The 24,965-nt window shown below is 40.0% G+C and overlaps 1 protein-coding gene across 1 annotated transcript in view; it reads right to left on the bottom strand.

The window, feature by feature from the left end:
• Positions 1–24,965, bottom strand: part of grin2ab (glutamate receptor, ionotropic, N-methyl D-aspartate 2A, b) — a 128,625-nt gene that overhangs the window by 18,618 nt on the left and 85,042 nt on the right. Inside the window, exons 5-10 of the mRNA XM_085409430.1 lie at positions 16,229–16,395; positions 15,994–16,128; positions 15,793–15,892; positions 10,963–11,168; positions 7,436–7,550; positions 7,131–7,333 (exon numbers count right to left, since the gene is read on the bottom strand). Of these exons, the coding sequence (XP_085265556.1) occupies positions 7,131–7,333; positions 7,436–7,550; positions 10,963–11,168; positions 15,793–15,892; positions 15,994–16,128; positions 16,229–16,395 (926 nt within the window). The remainder of the gene's footprint in view (positions 1–7,130; positions 7,334–7,435; positions 7,551–10,962; positions 11,169–15,792; positions 15,893–15,993; positions 16,129–16,228; positions 16,396–24,965) is intronic.

Below are 24,965 nucleotides of genomic sequence, written 5' to 3'. Positions count from 1 at the left end.
AAAAACAAATGTCATGTACGTTAAAACACATTGAACTGATATGACATCTGAGGAATCTATATTTGATGTTATTAAAGGCCTATTATCAAAAATATCTTTTCATCATTTTCATCTTAAATCAACTGAAAAATTATCAATTTGTTGCAACACAAATGACATGCAGTGCAGAACAAACATCAATCAATGAGGTGGACAGTAACAGTAAAAGTGTACTATGTTGTCATATATATATATATATATATATATATGTGATACTGTTGTCAAGAGTGCTGATAACGGATAACAAAATGTTCTGGGATCCAGATAAAGACATCAGATATCAGATAAAAAAAAATTATCAATTTGTTGCAACACAAATGACATGCAGTGCAGAACAAACATCAATCAATGAGGTGGACAGTAACAGTAAAAGTGTACTATGTTGTCATATATATATATATATATATATATATATATATATATATATATAAACATATATATATATATATATATATATATATATATATATATATATATATATATATATATATATAACATATATATATATATATATATGTTTATATATATATATATATATATATATATATATATATATATATATATATATATATATATATATATATATAAACATATATATATATATATATATATATATATATAAACATATATATATATATATATATATATATATATATATATATATATATATATATATATATAAACATATATATATATATATATATATATATATATATATATATATATATATATATAAACATATATATATATATATATATATATATATATATATATATATATATATATATATATATATATATATATATATATATATATATATATATATATATATATATACACACACACACACATAAAATAATCACATTAAATGAAGTAGCATGGCAAAGCCTGTGTGAATTTGTGATACTGTTGTCAAGAGTGCTGATAACGGATAACAAAATGTTCTGGGATCCAGATAAAGACATCAGATATCAGATAAAGACTTGCTAAAAATAATGATAAGAAAAAAATTTAAGCAAACGGGTATGAGGGTTGTTTTTAATGTGAGTGAGGAATCAAGATATTCAAGGGAATATTTTACAACACAGGATATGGAGCAATTCTGCTTTCCCGCCTGGAGTAGAAAGGACATTTTGCTGTTGGGGAAGAGCAAGAGCAAAAAAAAAAGAAAAAAAGAAGAAGAAGTCAAGGCCAGGTGAAATGACGACGACGCTGCCGCAGGGAGCAGAGAGCTAAGTGGCCAGTTGTAGCAGAGCACAAAGCACAAGCTGGTGAGTTTGGATAGGCCGCAGCCTGCAGATATGGACGCACGACTCCCCGAGGAGCCTTGAGCGCCAGGACCAGAATTTAGAATTTGATGCGAACAGCCACCGGTAGCCAGTGAGGAAGAAGAGTGTGGAGGAGGTGGGGAGCGCAGGGAGAACTTGGGGAGGTTGACGGCAGGGCAGGCTGCAGCGTTCTGCTGAACAGAATACTTTACGAGGCCGGCTTGGTGGATGTTGCAGCACTCCAGATGGCCGATGACAAAAGGTTGGGCAGCGTCCCACATGAAACATCTTTTCATTTTCTGTCTCCAGGCGTGGTGCAGGCTGGGGTTTGTTCTTTTTTTTATAACATAAATTAACCTCTGCTAAAATTGTTACACATAACTGAGTGCCCCGGAGTTGCCCAGAAAGCTATGTTCTTGGTATGAAAACAAAAAAGGCTGAAAGAAATTTAATGCCTCTGATGATCAACATTTTCTAATCTACTGAACACTGTGTTGATGCCAAGATAAGGTGCTTGTTTCACAGAATACCACATATCAATAATAAGTTTATTGATATAGCACCAAATCACAATAGCAGTAGCCCCAATGTGCTTTTTATTGGAAGGTAAAGACTATAATCAGACGGCTGCCTGTGAGCAAGTACTTGGCGACAGTGGGAAGGAAAAAGTTCCTTTTAACAGGAAAAAATCTCCAGCAGAACCAGGCTCAGGGAGGGGTGGACATCTGCCACTAGCGGCTGGAGGTGAGGGGAGGGAGACAGGACAAAAGACATACAGTGGAAGAGAGTCGAATAATAACTAATGATTAAATGCACACTGGTGTATAAACACATAGAGAGTGAAAAAATGAAGAAATACTCAGTGCATCATGGGTTGCCCTAGCAGCCCAGACCTGTTGACATAACTAAGCCTAACTAAGAGAAGGTTTAGGGTCACCTGATCAAGCCCAAAAAGCTTTATCCAAACAACTGTCTTAAACCCAGTTATTTAGTATACTGCATGTACTCTTCACATGTACAGTATATAATTTAAATCATCGGTCCATCGATTAATCAATTAATAAACAGTTAAATGTAAAAATTTATTTAAAAAAATACTTTTCTATAGAAAAACTGTCCAAATTTCAACTGGAATTACCACCTTTGGGTTTTTGGCCTCTGCAAACCAATCATGATGAGGTTTACAGCCATATCAGTCCAGATTCATTATGTATATTCCATGCAGGCTCTGATATAGTTTCAAAGATGGACACCCAAATATTAAAAATGGCCACAATGTCCCCTTCTGTTCCTGAGCTGTGACACAGAATAATAGCTACAAAAGTGTGTTGCAGAACAGCGAAGCTGTTGCTCGACCTTTTGGATATAAAATGTCATTCTCTCATCATTTTATCCTGTTATAAAATTATGTGAAGTTTTTGTTATAATTGTCTTGTGAATTCTTGAGTTTAAAAATGTGTTTTGTGAGGTCAAAGTGAGCTTTGACTCTAAGACTCAAACTCAAACCTTGAGTCAGGCTGAACATCTGTGCCAGATGCAATGAAATTTAGTGTTCCTGTGACACTGCAATCAAAACAATGTTGTGTTAAATTTCCAGAATATACCCCCTTCATAAGAATGGGATGGACAGAAGTACGTGATGACGCACGCTGAAAAAAAGGGATTGGCCAACTCTTGGATTTACGTAAGCATCTTGCGTGTATTTAACATAAGTGCCTCATGCTTTAAAGTTAAGTGTAACTATATAGTGTAGAAACTACATGATATGCAGAGAGGCTAGATTAAATTGTTCATATCATGTTCGAGTGAAGCAAGTCAATAACTTTCAGTTTCGTATGCTTTGGATCGTGGTTTCAGGAAGGCATCCATCTCAGTCAATTCGAGTAGCCTCCACTACTTTTTTTGGTATACTGAAAAAGTAAATTGGGTGTTTGTTACATTAAAAACAAAATTACATGTCTAAATTAACTTGTAATTTAAACACAATAATTTCATGCTTCTATGAACGTAATTAAATCATGAAGGATCTGTACGAAATTCAACAACTTAATTTGTTCTTGTTGAGATGACCTGATACAATCTAGTAAGAGCGGTTAGTTGCTGAACTCATGAAATTCACAAGATCGCACGAGATGTCAAACTGCAGGAAAATCACTGGCGTTATAAGAGGCAGACAACTACACACACACCACATGCATGCTATTGCTATTTATTGTGGATTAACCTGTCAAGGACAAAAACGTACAAAAAAATTCTGCATCAAGCCTTGAAATCATAGCTTTCCTACTTTTGTTAAGTCTGATTGGTGGCATGGTGGTAAGGTCTCCAACCTTCCTTTCATATCAAAAATCCTTGAAAGAGTAGTTGTCAAACAGCTAACAGATCATCTGCAGAGGAATGGTTTATTTGAAGAGTTTCAGTCAGGTTTCAGAGCTCATCACAGCACAGAAACAGCTTTAGTGAAGGTTACAAATGATCTTCTTATGGCCTCTGACAGTGGGCTCATCTCTGTGCTTGTCCTGCTAGACCTTAGTGCAGCATTCGATACTGTCGACCATAATATCCTATTAGAGCGATTAGAACATGCTGTAGGTATTACAGGTACTGCACTGCAGTGGTTTGTATCATATTTATCTAATAGACTCCAATTTGTGCATGTAAATGGAGAGTCCTCTTCACACACTGAGGTTAATTATGGAGTTCCACAGGGTTCAGTGCTAGGACCAATTCTGTTTACATTATACATGCTTCCCTTAGGCAGCATCATTAGAAGACATAGCATACATTTTCACTGCTATGCAGATGACACCCAGCTCTATCTGTCCATGAAGCCAGATAGCACACACCAATTAGTTAGACTGCAGGAATGTCTTAAAGACATAAAGACCTGGATGGCCGCTAACTTTCTGCTTCTTAATTCAGATAAAACTGAGGTTATTGTACTCGGCCCTGAAAATCTTAGAAATATGGTATCTAACCAGATTCTTACTCTGGATGGCATTACCTTGGCCTCCAGTAACGCTGTGAGGAACCTTGGAGTCATTTTTGACCAGGATATGTCCTTCAATGCACATATTAAACAAATATGTAAGACTGCTTTCTTCCATTTGTGCAACATCTCTAAAATTAGAAATATCCTGTCTCAGAGTGACGCTGAAAAACTAGTTCATGCATTTATTACTTCCAGGCTGGACTACTGTAATTCATTATTATCAGGATGTCCAAAAAACTCACTGAAAAGCCTTCAGCTAATCCAAGATGCTGCAGCAAGAGTACTGACAGGGACTAGAAAGAGAGAGCATATTTCTCCTGTTTTGGCTTCCCTTCATTGGCTTCCCGTTAAATCCAGAATTTAATTCAAAATCCTGCTCCTCACATACAAGGTCTTAAATAATCAGGCCCCATCTTATCTTAATGACCTTGTAGTACCATATCACCCTATTAGAGCACTTCGCTCTCGCTCTGCAGGCCTACTTGTTGTTCCTAGAGTATTTAAAAGTAGAATGGGAGGGAGAGCCTTCAGTTTTCAGGCCCCTCTTCTGTGGAACCAGCTTCCAGTTTGGATTCTGGAGACAGACACTATCTCTACTTTCAAGATTAGGCTTAAAACTTTCCTTTTTGCTAAAGCATATAGTTAGGGCTGGACCAGGTGACCCTGAATCCTCCCTTAGTTATGCTGCAATAGATGTAGGCTGCCGGGGGATTCCCATGATGCATTGAGTTTTTCCTTTCCAGTCACCTTTCTCACTCAGTATGAGTTAATAGACCTCTCTGCATTGAATCATATCTGTTATTAACCTCTGTCTCTCTTTCACAGCATTTCTTTATCCTGGCTTCCTTCTCTCACCCCAACCGGTCGCAGCAGATGGCCGTCCCTCCCTGAGCCTGGTTCTGCCGGAGGTTTCTTCCTGTTAAAAGGGAGTTTTTCCTTCCCACTGTCGTCAAAGTGCTTGGTCATAGGGGGTCATATGATTCTTGGGTTTTTGTCTGTATCTATGAAGCGCCTTGAGGCGACTTTTGTTGTGATTTGGCGCTATATAAATAAAATTGAATTGAATTGAATTGAATTAGTGCTGTTGCTTCACAGTAAGAAGATCCTGGGTTCAAATCCACAATCTGGCTAGTTTGCACTAGTTTCTCTCTGGGTATTCTGGTTTCTTCCCACAGTTAAAAGTCGTGCAGTTGTTAGAGTTAGGTTAATTGATGATTCTAAATTACCTGTCAATGTAAGTGCAAATGGTTGTTTGTGACAGACTTGTGAGTTGTCTAGGGTGTACCCTGCCTAACAATTCAGGGTTATTTCCAAGCCCCCCTGCAACCAGGATAAAGATAGGATGTTAGTTGTTGTAGATCCATTAAATTTTTATGTTTACCAGACTCTAGACTTTGTTGAACATTATGTAATATGAAGACAACATGTAGTATTTAAATGACCAAGTAGTATTGGGGTAAATGTTATTTAATAGTGTTGAAATACAATGACAAAATTGTGAAGGATTAAAATATTCCAAGAGCTCAACTTACTTCATCTAAACATGTTTCAATCGTGTTTTATGAACACAAAATGCACATGTTTATTGATTATGAAAAAGTTGCGTTGATTGAACACAATTGTTTAAGTTTCTGCCAAAGCAAAACATTTGTGTGCAACCAATGTCCACTATTGAATCAAGTAAATCCAACATGGCCTTTTTTTCAGTGCAGAATCAAAAGATCTTATAATCAAGCTCAGGCTGAGAGATCTGTTGGTTGTTTTTGAACCCATAAATTCAAGCCAACCTCTTTAAGAAAACAAAAATCAGGAAGAAAAAACTGTATTAAATAATATTTTGAATAAGTTCTCCAAGTCACACGTAAAACCCAAATCATGAAAGGTGCAGAGTACCACCGGGGGGTTTAATTTTCCCATTATGAGTAATATCCACATTCTTCCAGGATCCAAGCACGCACGGCCTTAATGAGAGCAGTGTTAATGTACAATATGCAATATGAGGAAAACAATAAGCAGGGTTACTAATTAGCTGTATTGCAATATTTAAAAACAAGCAACACATTCAGAGCATTTAAAATAAAACACTAATCAAACCGAACTAATGAAACAATAAAACCACAGAGGGCTGCACTTGCCACTAAAGCGGCAGGAGAAACAAAAATCGAGTATACCGACAGATTGGCATTAGCGAGCTGACAGCGACAGAGAGCAATTAATTATTAATGCTGACAGAAATGATTACCTCTGAACCAAATGAGAACTCGGGCTGTGTGTGTCGGTTCTGTCTCTGACACAAGACTTTTATCTTGTACAACACTGGCAAAGAACAGACAGCGGGAAAAGAATACAAAAATCGAGCTAGGCGAAAGCTGCTCCTCTTATAGGTGCGAACGTTTTCAGTCAAGTTGTAACATGGGATGCAGAGTTTGTGAGTTTAGTATTAAGTTGTGCTGAAGCGTAATCGAGTTTGCCTCGATTACAGTGCAAGCTACGTACTGTACATTTGGATTTCAGACTAGAGGACAAACAGATGGTGAATCATTATTATATAAACTAAAAACGAGTGGGCCCAGTATAGATCCCGAAAAGTGCAAGAACAAAGGGCAGCTGATTGACAATCATCCTGTCAGACACACTGAGACTGGTTAGAGAGGTGTGATTCTGTTCAGCCAAGAGATACACAAACAGATGAACTAACACTACCTGTGTCCTAATGAGACTGAACCTATTCGAAGAACAAACAGGTATCTGTCTCTTGTAGCGAAGTATGGCTAACAACCTGGCTTGTGATTTTATGTGGGCAGTGGGCAGGTGTGGGTGCAGGTACTTACTTTTTGACGTGTTTGCGGCAGGGCACTGAGTTTCTCATGCAGGTGCCAGTGAGGATGTCTACGTTGTCCACAATGACGAAAGGTTTCTCTTCCAGAGTGACAATGGAGAGGTGGTTTTCATCGGCATCCTCGTCCCCATAGGAGTTATACCTCGGCCACACCGGGAACATCAGCGACAATGTCCCGTTCTCCCAGCGGCCCATCTGTGAGCACGGGAGGAAAAACACACCAAAAATCACTCCAAAAATCCACAAAAAGACATCTTATTAAAGTTTTTTCTTTCAATTTTCGCACTAATTTGTTACCTTCTCCCACTTCCTTTCCACATTTAGGACGATCACCACCAGTTTTGGGTTGGCCTGGTAACCGTCTGGAGTAAAGGATAAATCTCGGCCTTCATTCCACACGTGCATCATGTGTCTGAAACACGGGGGGGGGGGTGCAGGAAGATTTGTTGTTGATTTGCATCTGCTGGAGTGTTTGTATATGTGCACAACAGCAAATACGTTCAGAATAACAAGTTAAGCACTCTGTAATCACCGCAAGTGTCTCCACTTCAAATCAATGTTGTCTTCACCCACCATGTGTGCGCAGATGCCTGAGTGTGTACGCGTGTGCGTGCATATATTTGTGTGTAGGAGTGGGAAGAATCAGAGGCCATGTATCTCTCCCATCAACATTCTGCATTGATTTCTCCACAGATATATGCCTGAAGGACAAGTCTCTGGTGCAACAAGGCTGCCCTCACTCTTTTACTCACTAAAGCTGTCCTGCATACGCAAACAGATCCTATGCTGAAACGTTTACACACTCGCTAAAGCGAAGCAGCAGAGAGAAGTAAATGAACCGGTATCACACACAGTGATATGGGGATTAAAGATACACTCGCTCCAGTGAAACAATTTTCAGAAGGAGAGGATTTCTGCATGTGAGGACTGGGATAATAGTGTGGATTCCCACTAGGGGAGAGAAGGCCTGTCCAAGAACGTTTACCTTAAAGACTGAATCACAGGCAGGACAGCAGCTGTCCAATACAGACAACACCTTTTCTCTGACACCTTGTGTTCTGTTTTATTAGAAATTGTCTGAATCATCTCGACACCGCATCGTGTGATGCCGTACAAATGAAATATCATTCAGCTAAAACAGAATATTTCAGAAGGCAAACATCTGCTTTATAAACATATTCATACTCTGCACAAGATTCCCCTTTTCATCCAGAAGAAAACTGTCTCAGTCCATCAGCTATCTAAACATACATTATCTGAATTACTATTAAAAAGGAAGAGTTAAAAGCAGGTTTTTTATGTGAGCTAACCAGGGCACGGGGCCATGAAGGAGTCATGCGTGCACTCAGATATTGCGACAGCAAGTCAAGATGCATAAAAAGAACCGTGTGAGCACTGTTTAGCACGCACCTTGCAGCTGAAAACTATGATAATTACACTCCAGTTCAAACAGGTGGGATTTTATGTTGTCCCATCTCCAGGAGAGGTATTAGAGTCAACACACATAAATATTGTAGTCGGACAGTGGATTAGAGGGAGCTACATTAATCATCTGTTCTTACAAAGACTTGGAAAAAGGCCTGTGCTCTGTGAAAGCTGGCTCCACTCACACTGAGAAAAAGTAAACAAAAGGTCCCCGTCTCCCTCGTGTACTGGCACTGCAAAATAAATAAATAAGTAAATATAGATATATGCGGTTTAGTTATGTCCTCTCCCAGCAAACACAATAATTAAATATAAACCTACACAGCCAAACATTACAGGCTTCACTCTACAACCAGACCTACCTCTGTCACAGATCACAATGCTTTGGACTATAAGGGGCACGTCAAGACAAATATATATTTTTTTGTGTTGGAAAAATCTTCCCGGTGCAGCAGGTGATGCCCTTGTCACAGCGCATCGCCACGGCTGAGTACATGTAGCGGAAACGCTGTGGCAGTTTATTCTGGGAAACTGCTGTCGCCTCCTATTTCAGGTTTGTTACCATTTTGGGGGAAAAAAAGTTTCTGATGTAAACGAAAGACACCGCTGTGTTTTTGAGGCATGCAGGAGAACCAGATCCTGTTTGTATTGTGATTCCTTGTGTAATGAAAATGAAATGTAAAGCTACATTATGAAGTGGGTTCAGCGATTTTTATATAAATGTATCATCATCGCCTAGAAATTCAGTAGAGGTTTAAGTAGTACGTGGAAGAAAGAGTTGCATCATAGAAATATATGAAACCCCCTCCTTCAGTAAGTGCAGTTTTTAATGTGGATCCTGCTACCACTATGTGAGAAGCACTTTTCTATTAGCTGAAATACTCTTTGAGCACTTTTATGAAAGTATGAATAAAGAAGAAAGGCAGGCTTCTTCCCAAATTCTGTATTATGGCAGAGAGCATATTTTTAGAGGAAAGTGACAGCTTAGGGGTTTGCACGCTACACTGGTTCCATCAAAAAGAATAACCTTTTGAAATTTACAACAAGGACAAACCTTCCGTAAAAACCTGTATCATTGTGGAGACCAAATAAGCTCAACTAGAGTCTGAGATATTAATTCCTGTCAAGCAAGAATGACAGAAAATCCGGCGGGTCTGATAGTGTCTTTTAAGTGCCGGATTATGTTGTCCTATTCCTCCCCACCTCGCGTTGTTTATATGCACACTGCGGCAAGATTGTATCTAGACTAATGTATACAGAATCCTGATCACAGCCTCACCACTTTTCCGAATCAGGGTGGGGGAAATCCAACCTGTCAGTTTATTATCACAAAAAAATTGGCTGCAGTTGTTTTGACAAATATGCAAATTCTATCTAATAAGTTAGTGAGACAAATGAGGTACCTCTGACAGTAAGAATAGAGCTCTGAATAAACATTTGAGTTCCTGTCGAGGTCTGAGTTATATTGGATCAACCTGTCAACAACAGCAGTGTTGTATATGCCTTGATATACACTGTAGCGGCCTAATGGGAGAGAAAAACAGGATAATAAAGCCATAATGGTGAAAATCGCACTGTGGCTCTCATTCTAATGAGCCAGCTCATAAGTCATCACCAATGTGCAGACCCTAGCAACATGACCTTTATATTTTCAGTTAGTTTAATATAGACTTCTGAATTTATAACAGCATATTAGCCACTGCATGCTTCATATTCAAGATGCAGTCACAATATCACTCCGAAAAAAAACTTTACAGAGGCAGTTTAGCTAACGGCCCTGTAGCAGCGACTGCTCAGTAGCTCAGTATGAATCTGCATGCTTGTGTTTCTCTGTGTGTATGTGTGCGCCTGTACATCACAGAGACTTCAGAGAAGAGTACATTATTTTGATTGCTAGTATGCACACCTACACACACCTTCTGACATACACTGTATGAGCCCCCCACAGATCAAGTAAAAAAGAAATCCAGATAACAAAGCTAGTAACACCTGCTCTAATCCAAACTTAATGACAGTCGATGTGAAGCAAGGTGCACACGCAGAGGTTCACACTATCATACACACACGCATACACAAGACACATCCTAAGCTCTAGTTAACACAGGGTGGCAACAACAAGGAGGTCTGCCTGAGGTCTCCCAGCTAAGGAGGCAGAATGAGCTCACACACCGAGCAGCCGTGTACACAACATCTAACAGTGTTAAAAGCCATTAGAAATCACAGTGTTTAACACTGCTGTCATCTCTGCTTCCTTTCTCTCCTCTTCCCCTCTCATTACTTACTACATTAAAAAGAGTTATGTAAGGCTGCCGAACAGTCAGCCACAAAGCCAACCGAGTTATGCAAGTTCCTGGACCTTGATCTCCTCGCAATCGTCACACATCCACAGTTACACACACCTGCGCAGGGCACTAGGTGGGAGCTTCCCCGGGCTCCTGTCTGATGCTGTGCTGTAGCAGCTGCTCTGGGCTTCTGGTAGCTCTCCCTTCTCCCGCAACATGAAGGTGGCTGCAGAGGAAATGATGCCCACCCCATCCCGCACCCGTGTCTCGAGCGGGTACTCCCAGTCATCATAGGACACAGAGATCATACCCAGGGGGAAGACCTGAGAGGGGGACGAGAGGACATCTAAGAAACGACACATATGGTTTGTAAGCTTCAAGTTTAGTTTAATTTGACATTTTTACCCCAGATTTGAAACATCCATATGCATTTCTCAAAGGTGTCAGGCGGATGATTTATTGGTTCTGTCTGTCCTCCGGAAATAATTCATAGCTGGCTACTAGATGCGTGTGAACAGACTGTATGTCTATAAACTGAATTACTCATTCAGGTATCGCCTACATCTTGCAGCTGTCATTGAAAAAAAAAAAACTGTATAGCTCAAACTTTATCTCTCTGAAGCAGACTGAGCAAACATCAGAAAAAAAATGCAGGCACAGCAATCTGTCTGTCTACCCTACAGTACTTTGTTTTTACATTTTACTTTGGCTTTAGTTGTAGAGTCAGATCCATGACTGAGAAAGAAATCAGAGGCGGAAACCCAACACAAACAGGAAGACTCGAGCCAGAGATGGAGAAGAATTAGGAGAATAAACATTTGAAAGGCTTTTGAGATGTGAGTATTTTATGCCTTTGGGACTGATCATATGTTGTTACGTACAAAGTTGTGTAAAAGATGACTTTTTGCTGGATTATCTGTAAATTAGTATGCTCTGACATGAACTGTATTAGCGGTCAACATGATTTGTCTTTGAAGCATCTTTTAATATGTAATACATGGATTAAAGATAAAGTTTCACAAATTCTGGGAATTCTGCACAGACACACAACGCCACTTGTCTATGTAATCGCATCTGCCTGCCAGCCCCTCTTAACCCTACTAATTAAGAATTTCTGTCTTGCTTGTCTGATCTACGGACAAACAAAAACAGGTAGAAACACAATATTGCAACCAGGGTTCAACTGCCAGAGTAATTGTTTTGGCTGGAAGCTCTGATTTCCTGGAATCTTGCTGTCGTGAGGTTATAAAGAGTTTAACAGCGTTCAAGAGTCGAAACCAGCCAGCCCATCATAAAACATCTATCACAATTACATTTGATATTTTAATCTGTAATCTTCATATATATATATACAGTGGGGCAAAAAAGTATTTAGTCAGCCACCGATTGTGCAAGTTCCCCCACCTAAAATGATGACAGAGGTCAGTAATTTGCACCAGAGGTACACTTCAACTGTGAGAGACAGAATGTGAAAAAAAAATCCATGAATTCACATGGTAGGATTTGTAAAGAATTTATTCGTAAATTAGGGTGGAAAATAAGTATTTGGTCACCTCAAACAAGGAAAATCTCTGGCTCTCACAGACCTGTAACGTCCTCTGTAAGAAGCTTTTCTGTCCCCCCACTCGTTACCTGTATGAATGGCACCTGTTTGAACTCATCATCTGTATAAAAGACACCTGTCCACAGCCTCAAACAGTCAGACTCCAAACTCCGCCATGGCCAAGACCAAAGAGCTTTCGAAGGACACCAGGAAAAGTATTGTAGACCTGCACCAGACTGGGAAGAGTGAATCTACAATAGGCAAGCAGCTTGGTGTGAAAAAATCAACTGTGGGAGCAGTCATCAGAAAATGGAAGACATACAAGACCACTGATAATCTCCCTCGATCTGGGGCTCCACGCAAGATCTCATCCCGTGGGGTCAAAATGATCATGAGAACGGTGAGCAAAGATCCCAGAACCACACGGGGGGACCTGGTGAATGACCTGCAGAGAGCTGGGACCAAAGTAACAAAGGTCACCATCAGTAACACACTACAACGGCAGGGAATCAAATCCCGCAGTGCCAGACGTGTTCCGCTGCTGAAGCCAGTGCATGTCCAGGCCCGTCTGAAGTTTGCCAGAGAGCACATGGATGATACAGCAGAGGATTGGGAGAATGTCATGTGGTCAGATGAAACCAAAGTAGAACTTTTTGGTATAAACTCAACTCGTCGTGTTTGGAGGAAGAAGAATACTGAGTTGCATCCCAAGAACACCATACCTACTGTGAAGCATGGGGGTGGAAACATCATGCTATGGGGCTGTTTTTCTGCCAAGGGGACAGGACGACTGATCCGTGTTAAGGACAGAATGAATGGGGCCATGTATCGTGAGATTTTGAGCCAAAACCTCCTTCCATCAGTGAGAACTTTGAAGATGAAACGAGGCTGGGTCTTCCAACATGACAATGATCCAAAACACACCGCCCGGGCAACAAAGGAGTGGCTCCGTAAGAAGCATTTGAAAGTCCTGGAGTGGCCTAGCCAGTCTCCAGACCTCAACCCCATAGAAAATCTGTGGCGGGAGTTGAAAGTCCGTGTTGCTCGGCGACAGCCCCAAAACATCACTGCTCTCGAGAAGATCTGCATGGAGGAATGGGCCAAAATACCAGCTACTGTGTGTGCAAACCTGGTAAAGACCTATAGTAAACGTTTGACCTCTGTTATTGCCAACAAAGGTTATGTTACAAAGTATTGAGTTGTATTTTTGTTATTGACCAAATACTTATTTTCCACCCTGATTTACGAATAAATTCTTTACAAATCCTACCATGTGGATTCATGGATTTTTTTTTCACATTCTGTCTCTCACAGTTGAAGTGTACCTCTGGTGCAAATTACTGACCTCTGTCATCATTTTAGGTGGGGGAACTTGCACAATCGGTGGCTGACTAAATACTTTTTTGCCCCACTGTATATATATATATTAGGGGTGCAATGATATTCGTATCGATATTGAACCGTTCGATACAGTGCTTTCGGTTCGGTACGCATATATATCGAACAATACAACATTTGTCATTTATTTTATCAACTTTCCTTCTGACGATGCTGTCTGTGTTGAGCGCTCAGTGAATCTGCGTTCGACTACTCCGCCTAGGCTGCACTGTCGAGCGCAGATCCACTGAGCGCTCAACACAGACAGCATAGTCAGAAGGAAGAGTGCAGGGCAAGCTAGCAAGACAGAAGTTAAGCTCTCCTTGCAACATGGACCTCCCCCATTCAGATCTGGCGTTTGGAATTATTTTGGTTTTCATGTGACGTATGACCCTGAAGGTAAGCGAGTCATGGACTAAAGTAAAACAGTATGTTGGATGTGCCATGCAATGCTCAATTACATGGGAGGGAACTAGTGTGTTAGCGTAGTTAGCTCGTTAACGTGTTGGCCGTCTAGCCCCATGCACGGGGCGATCGGCGGTAGCTCGTTAACGGAGATTTGCCGTGTTGTGGCGTTAAGGTCATTTCAACGAGATTAACCTGAAATCACTAGTGGGAACACAACGAATATGACTGCACATTTACGCCGACATCATCCTAGTGCAAAGACAAAAACAACAAGCATGCTACTAACTTTAGCCGAGTCATTTAGACAGCTGTTAGCACATGATTCTCCTTATGCTGCTGAGAATATAGCCCAGAAGAAGCGGATAGTATAGCTTTTATTTTGGAAAGAGACATTTCTCTGTAATAAACTCTCTTTTCCAAAGATGAGTGATTCCTCAATCAGATACAGGGCTCGCAATATCGCTAGCCCGACGTCCTGGAGCTAGCGATTTTTTTCAGTCGGGCTACCAAAATCTATCTCTTCCCTGCCCGTCGGGCTATTGTAGGAAAAATATATGTCAATGCTTTCGCATTCTTTCAGAAATGTAGCTGGGTAATTATGTCATTGGGTGAGCCACTGTCAATATGTGACATATTGAAATCGCGTTTGAATTTGCGCTTGTCTTTTGCTTTCACTTTGCAATCGTGCGAACTGTGTATAGAGAGCGACAGCACTGATCTGTGAGTGATGAAAATTTGTGCACCAATTCCTCTGACATCGTCTTATTAATCGTTAGCTTACTATGCAAACATGACAAGTGAAATCTCCCGCAGCAAGCTTAAACATGTGAGAGGTTGATCGCGCAGAGAATCGCTGAGCTTATGTGAGTGCGTGTGTAAAAGCATTTCAGTTCTGCTGAGCCAAATAAGACAGGTCAGGGTGAAGAAGTGACAGCCAAAGAAAAGCTTACCACAAAACGGAGAAGTTATGACAAATCAGACTATAAGGCAAAAAGAAAGTGCAGCTTTATGGTTTCATGGACAAAATAATTTCTGTGGCTGCAATATGACGAGCTAAATAACCAGGGCTGCACATAAGTGGTCCGCAGGTGCGCATTCGCTGTCAAAATAAAAAACGCGCACAAGGGTTAGGGTTAAATTTAAAAACTGTACTTTTGAGTTAAAATATATATTTATAATTTTAATAAATGACAAATTAAAAAGGCATGAACATTTTTTTTGTATCGAAAAAATATCGAACCGTGACACCAAAGTATCGAACCGAACCGAACCGTGAATTTTGGGTATCGTTGCACCCCTAATATATATATATATATATATATATATATATATATATATATATATATATATATATATATATATACAATATGTCAGAGTTTTTATTTATTTAAACTAGATGTGAAACAATTAATTAATCTGTGGGTACGGAGAATTATATTATTTTTTATGTAACTTTTCTCAAAAAAGCTGACCATGTATCATGGTCAGCATTCATAAATAAGAGGGGAAATCTGGGATAGTCAGCAGATGACCTGCAACAGCCTGGGATCAAAAACACGGCTTGTTTTATCAAACCACACAAAAGTGGCCACCTGTTACTACATATGGGACCTCACTACCTCAGGGGTAAAGTCTGGGTTGCCAGTGGTGAGACTGGACACGATCCAGATGTAACCAGCTCCTATCAGACCCAAGGACCGAGCCTCCTCCATTATATACCTGTCAAACAAAGGAGACAGATCCATTGCTGAAGTCTGTGAAGGCAGTGTGTGACAAAGAGACAGAAATGGCGCAACGAAACAACACACGCAAACACTTACACGGCTTCATCCTTGGAGCAGTAGAGCAATATAACAGGACTCTGGATCCTCTTGAGTGCAATGTGTGATTTAGAGTTTGGGTCGCCATCCACAGCATCTAGAGTCACCACACTCTGCATGTCCCATCGCACAAAGCTGTAACAATAAACCATTAAACAATAACACACAGCTTGTCAGCTATCATAAATAAAGGAAAGAAAACAACATGTGCGTTTGTGTGTGGTGTTTTCATTACCTGTGATCCACAGTTACCCTCAGCGTGCTTATGAATTCCTGGTACCCGGGGAACTTGGATGTGACGATAGAAAAAACATGCCAGTCGTATTCCTCCATGATAGCAAGCATGAGCAGAGCCTCCTGCTGAAGAGCCGCGCCGAACTGGAAGAATGTGGATTTCTCATCCTGCAATGACATGTGGGGCCAGCAGCACAGACAGTCAGCAGATTTTTCAGAGGAAGTAAATTAATTGCAGAAAAAGGGATAAAAAAGGCACTGGAGTCTATGTGAGCAAAAAACCAGAATTAGAGCCCTTTTCAATTTTACAATCAGCGAGACAGACCGAGAGAAGAAGGGAGATAAGAGAGACTTGCAAGAGCTGGAGAAGCGACAAGTAGAGAGGGAAAATGGGAAAGGGACGAAGAGATGCTGAGAGATTCCGACAACAAGTGAGACTGCACAGCAAGAAGAGTGACTGCCGGCAACAAGGGGGCCTAATGGTAGGAGATAACTGCCTCATAACTCACAGGTTTGATTCACTTCAGCACTCCGTAGCCAATATACCAAACAGCCAGGCATTGTCTTGAAAGGTAATTGAGCCAAATACTGATGTCTCCAATCATGTGAACTGACTTAAAAACATTTGAGTCATTATGTTTTGTTTTTTTCCTTTTCCCCCCTGTGCTAACTGCAACAATATATAAAGTCATCCTATAACTGTCTCATTTGGAAACCATCGTCTCTAAACTGCGGATCGAAATGTTCACAGCTTTGGAGCAATAACTCACAATGCCATACACACTTAAATCATTTCGTCTCAGATTCAGGAGGAAACTGTGTGAGAGTAAAAGAGCAGTATGCACTATCAAAACCAAAGCAGCTGTTAAGCAGAATGAAACCCCAAACCGAGTGTGAAATAAGTTGCTAATGATCGCAGAATGTATATTTGCATGAAGGATAATCTACCCCCAACAAACAGACAGCAACACGGCCGAGCCACTAGAGACGGAGGGAGAAAAGAGGAGGAGGGGGTGGGGGTGTGGACGGGGAGAAAGAGAAAAAGGCTGAGAGGGGTGAATGAGATGGAGAAAAATGTTCCAGCCTTCTGAGTGAGATTGAGATACCCGCTGCAGAAGAAGTGGGGGGAAAAGTATGTGAGCGAGAGAGAGAGACACTGACATCAAACCCTCCTTCACTATGACTGTGCCTCTATTCTGCAGGCAGAAAGATCACACGCGCACATACATGCTTTAACACTCTTTCAGCAGAGGGCATCGAAAAACGTGACACATTAAACATCAAAGCCCTCGTGAACACAGACGAAGAGTCCGTTCTTCTCTTCAGTTGTGCGTGCATGTGTGCGTCTATGCTGTTTGCGCACGTAGTACTTTGGTCCAACAAAAATTTCTCGGCTGTAGCCGTAACGCACATCAGATCCAACATGCCTCCCTCAACCACAAGAAAAAAAGGAGAAAAGTGGGAAGGGGAGAGGATGAAATTGTACTTCAAAAAGATCTATCTTGCTTTTTTCATCTGTGTGTGTGTGTGTCTTTATACTTTACTGAGGCTTAGAAAAAGGAAAAAAAAGAAAAGAAATCTCCCTCTGTGTGGCAACAGGCACATCCTCAGCTCTTCCTAGATAAGAGGGACACACAAGCACAGGTACTACCACACACTAACACTCGCTCATATTCAAGTGCACAGCTGTACACTCACATATAAATCAGTGCTGCGAGTGAGATTACAAGCAATCTGATTTGTCAGGTAGCCGGTCAACCTAATTATCTGCCAGAGCTTTAATAACGGTGATGATTTTGGGTCACTCTTTTCTACTTTTGACCACTGCAGATTATTAGTTGTCAAGGCAAATTGTTAAGATCCGGAACAAAGGAACATCCTGACATTGCAACAAAGTCCGACTTGCCTGATTGTCTGAGTCGTCTTGTAAACAAGACCAAATTTACATATAATAGCCACATTATCTAAATCATTCATGTGTAAATGAGTGCACTCAAAATGACTGTAATAATGCATGTGCACAAATGCAGCAAGTGCGTCAATATCGGAACGAGGAAGCCAGCAAGCCATGAGTGATTTTTACCACTGATTAGGTAATTATTGTACTATGCACCTCGATTTTCACATTTAAATAAGTTTGCCTAGCCTGAAAGGTTTCGAGATTGTTGGTTGGACACATAAAGCAACTGAATATAAGGAGTCTAAAATATCTTGTTTTTAATTTTAGCATTGTGTGCATTGTATTGCAACACACACAAAGCTACTTAGGTGGTGCTAAAAGTTATATGTACTGACTGGCCACTTCATTTGGTACACCTGGTCAACTGCTTGTTAAACCTAATATCTTATAAACCTAATCTACCCACACATGGCAGCAACTCAGTGCTTCCAGGCATGTAGACATGGTCAAAACAAACTGCTAAAGTTCAAATAGTGCTTCAGAATCAAAAAGAAAGGTGATTTAGGTGACTTTGAATGTGCATTGTTGTTGGTGCCGGACGGCCTCGTCTGAAACAAGCTCCTCTGCTGTAATTCTTTCACACAACCATCTCAGTTGTATACCAAATGGTCCAAAAAAGAGAAAGTATTGAATAAGTGGGAGTTTTCAGGGTGAAGATGCCTCGTTGATCTGAGAGGTCAGAGGAGAATGGCTGCTTGAAAGTGACTGGGAGGCAAGAGTAACTCAAATAATCACTCTTCTCTATACTCAAGGTATGCAGAAGAGCTTCACTGCAGAAGAGAATCTCTGAAGATGGACTACAGCAGCAGAGGACCACAGCCTGTCAGCTAAGAACAGGACACTGTGGCTATAATACGCACTGGCTCACCAAATTTGGACAATAGAAGATTGCCTAGGCTGATGAGTTTTGATTTCTGCTCCAATATTTAGATGGTAGAGTGCAAATTAGGTGTAAACAACATAAAGTGTGGGTCCATCCTGCTTCGTATGAGCAGTTCAGACTGCTGCTAGTGATGAAATAGTGTGGGGAATATGTTCTTGGTAGCTTTGGACCCCCTAGTACCAACTGATCATTGTTTAAACACCACAACCTACTGGAGTATTGTTGCTGACCATGTCCATCAGTTTATGACCTCGTTGTACCCATCTTCTGATGGCTGCTTCTAGCAGGTTAACACACCATGTCACAAAATTCAAAAAATCTCAAACTGATTTCTTGAACATGCAAATGAGTTCACTGTATACAAATGGCCTCCATAGTCACCACATCTCAGTCCAAATTTACTGAGGTTTAGAAAAAGTCCTCGTGAACAGTCCAACAGTCCAAGTCTGCAGCGATGTTTCAGAAGCCAATCAGCCTGGGACTAGCAACGCATACCCAATAAAGTGTCCAGTGAGTGTATGTTCATGGTACATTTACACCTGTCATCGTAATCGAAGCTGCGCTTTATTGAAAATGAACAGCCAAAAAAAAAGAAAAAAAAAGAAAGCCATAGAAAGAAACCTCTTTGTAGGAAATGAGTCTTCTTTGTCTGAGAAGCCCTTTGTATTAGAATAGTAATCTCATTTTAAGGCAATATATCCAACTTTGTTATAATAGGATACTCCAGCTAACACTGAGCTACAGTTAACAGGCTTGAACAAATCGTTTACATAATATTCCAGCAGAGGAACAAGATTGTTTTCCCTAATTTAAGAGTAAGACCTCTTGCATAACTTCTCAATTTAAGCTTCCTGGTAAAACTCTGGATCTAACCAAGACTTGCAGTCTTACATCTCACCATAAAGTCCTATTCATCTCATTTTGAGAACAATATACTATGTAAGAGCTGATTGTGTAAGATTATCCAGATTGTTTTAAGAATATATGTTTTATTTCTTAGTGAAGGTGGTGGATCTGAAGCTAGTTATTCTACAGGAAAATTCAAGCTTAATTACCATCAGCTGTATGAGGCAACATCTTCTTACACTGCTTTCAGCTGCAAGACTGTTGCAAAGGCAAAGACTGTCCAGTAACAAGAGCTTAAATCACACTTATATTTCTTATTTATATAAATGCTGGTGTTTCATCCGCATCAAATAATTTATGTACAAACATTTTGTGTTATCAGCAGTATCATCAGACACCCCATTATGGTTATTAGTTTCTGATTTTAAGTAGAACATTAAGGGTGCACACTGTTAGAATAAACCGGTTGAATAACCTGATGTGTGATCATCCACCCTTTCAGCATCTATCAGCTCTGTTTTCCTGGGCAGGTGTATTAGATTATAGTAGCATATGCTCACAGATCTCTATTCGGAGCAATAAAATGAATAGTCCAGATGGTTTTTTTTATTAGTTCACAGAAACCTACACTTCCTCTGGTCCTTTCATTAGTGAACTTATCACCAGTAAGAAAAAGTCACTTTACAGTGCCTGCATTTTAACTCATCCCAGCCGAATAGGCGCAGGTGTAATGAATAACCCTAATGACTATTGAGATGCATTAAGTGTCCCATCAATCCATTTCAACCAGCCAGCAAAATACCTGGAAAGGACTCACCTAAATGGGATGCATCCATTGTTACTGGCATCACTTACACCTGTGTTTTTTCTGCCTCAACAGTTAAAAAATGTTGGTTGTTTTCTCCTCCATATGCATCACTTTGGGGACTTGATCAAGCTCCTTCTTAACTTAAAAAAAAAAGCCACCCAAAGCGGCTTTGTGGTTCAGTGACCTGACACAATTTACACAGTTGGAAAAAATAAAGTATGCTCTCAAGGGGTCGAAGGAGAGATTCTTTGCAGTTTGGGATACATTAAAACCATAGCCACCTGATAGATGCTTGACAGCTGCCGTACATCCTTTTCCTGTGTGATTATGATTAATTTTGTGCAAACTATTGCCCTTTAGGTGCACATCTTCAAATATGGTGAATTTCCTTGTATCTCATTTAAATTCACTTTATTCATTTATTTATTTTAATTTTTTTCCCCTCTGGATCGGTGTCCAACATGTTCTTGGGGTGGGGTAAATATATAAAAAGGAGCATTGTGGCCTTGCTACATGTATATCTTCGTACTACATTGTTGATACTCAATAAAAATTAAAAAAGGTCACCAATGACTTCCATACACTTTGAAATTCAGTTCAGACGGTGGTTTGATTCCTCAAACCTCTACACGCTAAAGTGTTCACCGCTCCACTCTCATTGGTACGTGAGCTCATGTTTGAACGGGTGAATGAGAACGTCAAGCAGTTGTAGAACTGCAAATACAATATTTGCAGTTTCATATTTCACATTAATAAACAAAAAAACATTTTAAAAAAGAACTGACTAGATTTAAGTGTCATTTCTCTTGCAGTTTTTTTTTAAAAATGTCCTTTTCTCTGAATATAGTCCTCATTGAAACATTCTTTGGAGAAACCCTTTTTACTGATCTCAGTTAGTGTTTAAGAAAACTTCAAGGACATTTAAGCTAGTTAAAAAAAACATATTTGCACTGTGTTGCCATGGATAAGAGTATCAACATGTGGCCAGATTTAGGCACAACTACGGCACGCAGGTATCACTCAGACTCACTCGATGTGATGAAACCTATAAATGTTGAGAAAGCAGCTCGGGTGAGTTGAAGGTTAATGCCAACAACGGATGGAAAGAATGTGACAGGCAAAAGAGGATGAAGCAAGGAGTGTTTTCCACTAGAGAAAGGTGCCTGTTTTTAATGCTGTGCTGCCTGACGCCTCAAAGATCACGGCCGTTCCATATTGATTTTTGGCCTTGTCTCTTGTGTACAGAGATTTTCACGAATTCTCTGACTCTTTTAAAGATATTGGGAACAGCAGATGATGAAATTCCCATGTCCTTTGTTATTTCACACTGAAAAAGGTTATTTTAAAATTGTTTGTGTTTAAGAGAAAGTGATACCCTCCCTGTCTTTACTTCTAAAAGAGTTTCTCTTAGATGCCCTTTTAATACCCAATTATCAAATTTACCTGCTGGCAATTAACATAATTAAAAGTGAGATTTTCCACTTGGTATTTTTTTTCTTTTGGTATAACTTTAATAATCCCTAATTGTCCCTGTCTCAGCTTTTAGACAAGATCATATATTTAAAAAGACATTTTCAGAGTTTCAAAATCTGATGTTTCATTTTTGCCTTTTTAAAACTGTAAAGACCCCTCATACTTTAGACAGATACTCGAGAACATGCTTTCCACAGGCGCTAATTCCATAAAACCTCACATGAGATGTTGGTGAGGACTTTTAGCCTGACTCGCAGGTTTACCTCTAATCTTTTTCTGTTCTTTTTTGTAGTTAAACCACAAATGTTTGTGCTCTTTTTTTGTTTGAGGGGTGTTAAAAATGTACTGTGTGTGTTTGAATTACACGAGTGTGTTTGGATACCTGTGCATATCTGAGTTTAAAACATTTATGACAAAACATTATTGCAAACTGCCTTAGATTACCAACTTAGACTACTAACTGCCTGGATGACTGAGAACCTACACAGACATATATTTGTAAACTGCTACACAGATATAGCTAAAGCCACGGCTGTTTTTCATTTCTAGTATTTGTGTCTAGGCATTTCTTCGTGTAGTTATTTAAATGATGATTTATGTAGCAGTCTGACACATTTTATAAGACTTGTTTGATTTTTGTTTTTTTTAGTGAAATGGGATGTTTTGTTGGTTTAGTGACGAGTTGTTCATTACTCCTACAGTTTAAAGATTGTAGCTAAGCATTCATTTATTTTCTTAATAGCTCACTCAATTCAGAGTTGCAGGGAAGCTGCAGCCTATTGCAGTGGTCACGGTTTAAAATGCGGGGCACTCCTTTGACAGGTCTCCAATCTATCACAGCAGTGAGAGACAGACACATCCATTCTCATATTCACGCATACAGCCAGTTTAAAATCATCAATTAACTTAACATGTAAGTCTTTGGACTGTAGGAGGAACCAGAAGTGCTGTGCAATACTCTAAATTTTGGTATTGATCCGTTACCAACCAAACCCAGGATCAGTATAGCCAATATCAACACCAATACACATATAGTTTCAACTTATAAAGGCATCTTATGTCTCTTATGTGCAAAAAGCGCTATATAAATGCAATCCATTATTATTATTATTATTAAATTACTTCACCTGTTCGTGATTACAACCAAGAATCTTCTTGCTCTGACGCAACAGTGCTGCCGAGGCATCAGAACGCCCCTCTTTTAAAACAATGTTTTGAAATACAGAAATATTTGAAGGAATCAGTATCGTGGAGCTGTCCACCACTGACCTGTGCCTGCAGCAGGGCGTGGATAAAGCAACTGCGGAGTACGGATCAAAGAAAAGGTCAAAATCCGCTTACTGTCCAGACCTAATACCCAGACATGGCTTGGCTTGTTGACTTTGATTTTACAGCTGTTTATTGTGTCCTGTAATGTGTTGTTCATTTAGATTCAGGATTCTTTGTCCTTTTTCCTTTTCTGTGTTATAATAATAATGGATTGCATTTATATAGCACTTTTCTAGGCACCCAAAGCGCTTTACAATTCCACTATTCATTCACTCTCACATTCACACACTGGTGGAGGCAAGCTACAGTTGTACACACCAAAAACCAAAATATGAATAACCGTGCTGCAGCTGACTGCATGCTGGACTCTTGTTGTTGGCGGAGATCTGACTGGACAGAGGTATCGAAATGTGGTCCTCCAAATTGTACCTGTGCCACTCTTCCAGGAGGACCCTGTCCTATGACTGTTACAGCCGGACAATGCCCACCCAAACACTGCCAGGAACGCCAGAGCAGTGAAGGCCTTTCTGGATCAGGAGCATATCCAGACACTTCCTTGGCTAGCATTTAGTCCAAATACGTGTCCTACTGAGCATGCCTGGGAGATGCTGGGTCGACATTTGCATCAGGGTTAACCACAACCAATGACCATTGCACAGCTGCAGGCTACACTAACCTGGATGGAGAGCAATTCCCTCAACAGATTGGGACATTTTTACAGACAGGTGTGCTGCGTGCATTGCATCCAGAGGAGGCCATGCCTCATAGTAAATATCTCGCATGTACATATATGATAGTGTCAGTCTAATAAATTGATTTAAAATAAAAACTTATGCTTTATTTTTGGCTAGTATAGATATTCTCATAAAGCAAAATGCATTTACTTTACACATGCTTTTCCTGCAAACTGCAGTAAAGCACTGGTACCTTATTTCTTCTTGTGTAAAAAAAAATCATAACATTAACAGTCTCACTGCACGACCAGATGAATTCATCTTTCACAGGTACACATTCTCAAATCTCATGCTTTTTTTTCAGCTACAGATTTGTGCAGTGTGCCTTCATTACCTCAGCGGCGAGGGTAGAGCGAAGGACGGCGGGCATCTGGAGAATTTAGAATGAATGAGGTGAAAGTCTTTTTGGAAAACTGGAGGAGAAGATGATAATTGCTGGTGGTTGCTGAATTATAAAGGATAAGAGACGTTGACACAGACCTGCACCTTCTCATCAAATCACACAAGTCCACCAAGAAGCTTACCTATGAATAATGCATGAACATAACACGTGTGTACACACACACAAACTGCAAATGTGTCTCCACATTATAACCGCACATAGCTAGAGATTCTCTGATGACATTGTGCATCAATTATACAAATACAGTGAACTTCGCGTACAGTTTCACATCATTCCATGTGCATGCACACGGCACATACGCACGCGCACTCGTGCACAAAGAGCGGCTAAAATACAGCCTTACTCAAGAGCCAGCATACTGA

The sequence above is a fragment of the Rhamphochromis longiceps genome, linkage group LG6, assembly GCF_057381845.1.
Source record: "Rhamphochromis longiceps isolate RC_006_pf linkage group LG6, R_longiceps_female_GT1.1, whole genome shotgun sequence".
NCBI classification, from domain to species: Eukaryota; Metazoa; Chordata; class Actinopteri; order Cichliformes; family Cichlidae; genus Rhamphochromis; species Rhamphochromis longiceps.
Note: the sequence above shows the minus strand (reverse complement) of the source record. Positions and strands in the feature narration are given on the sequence as shown.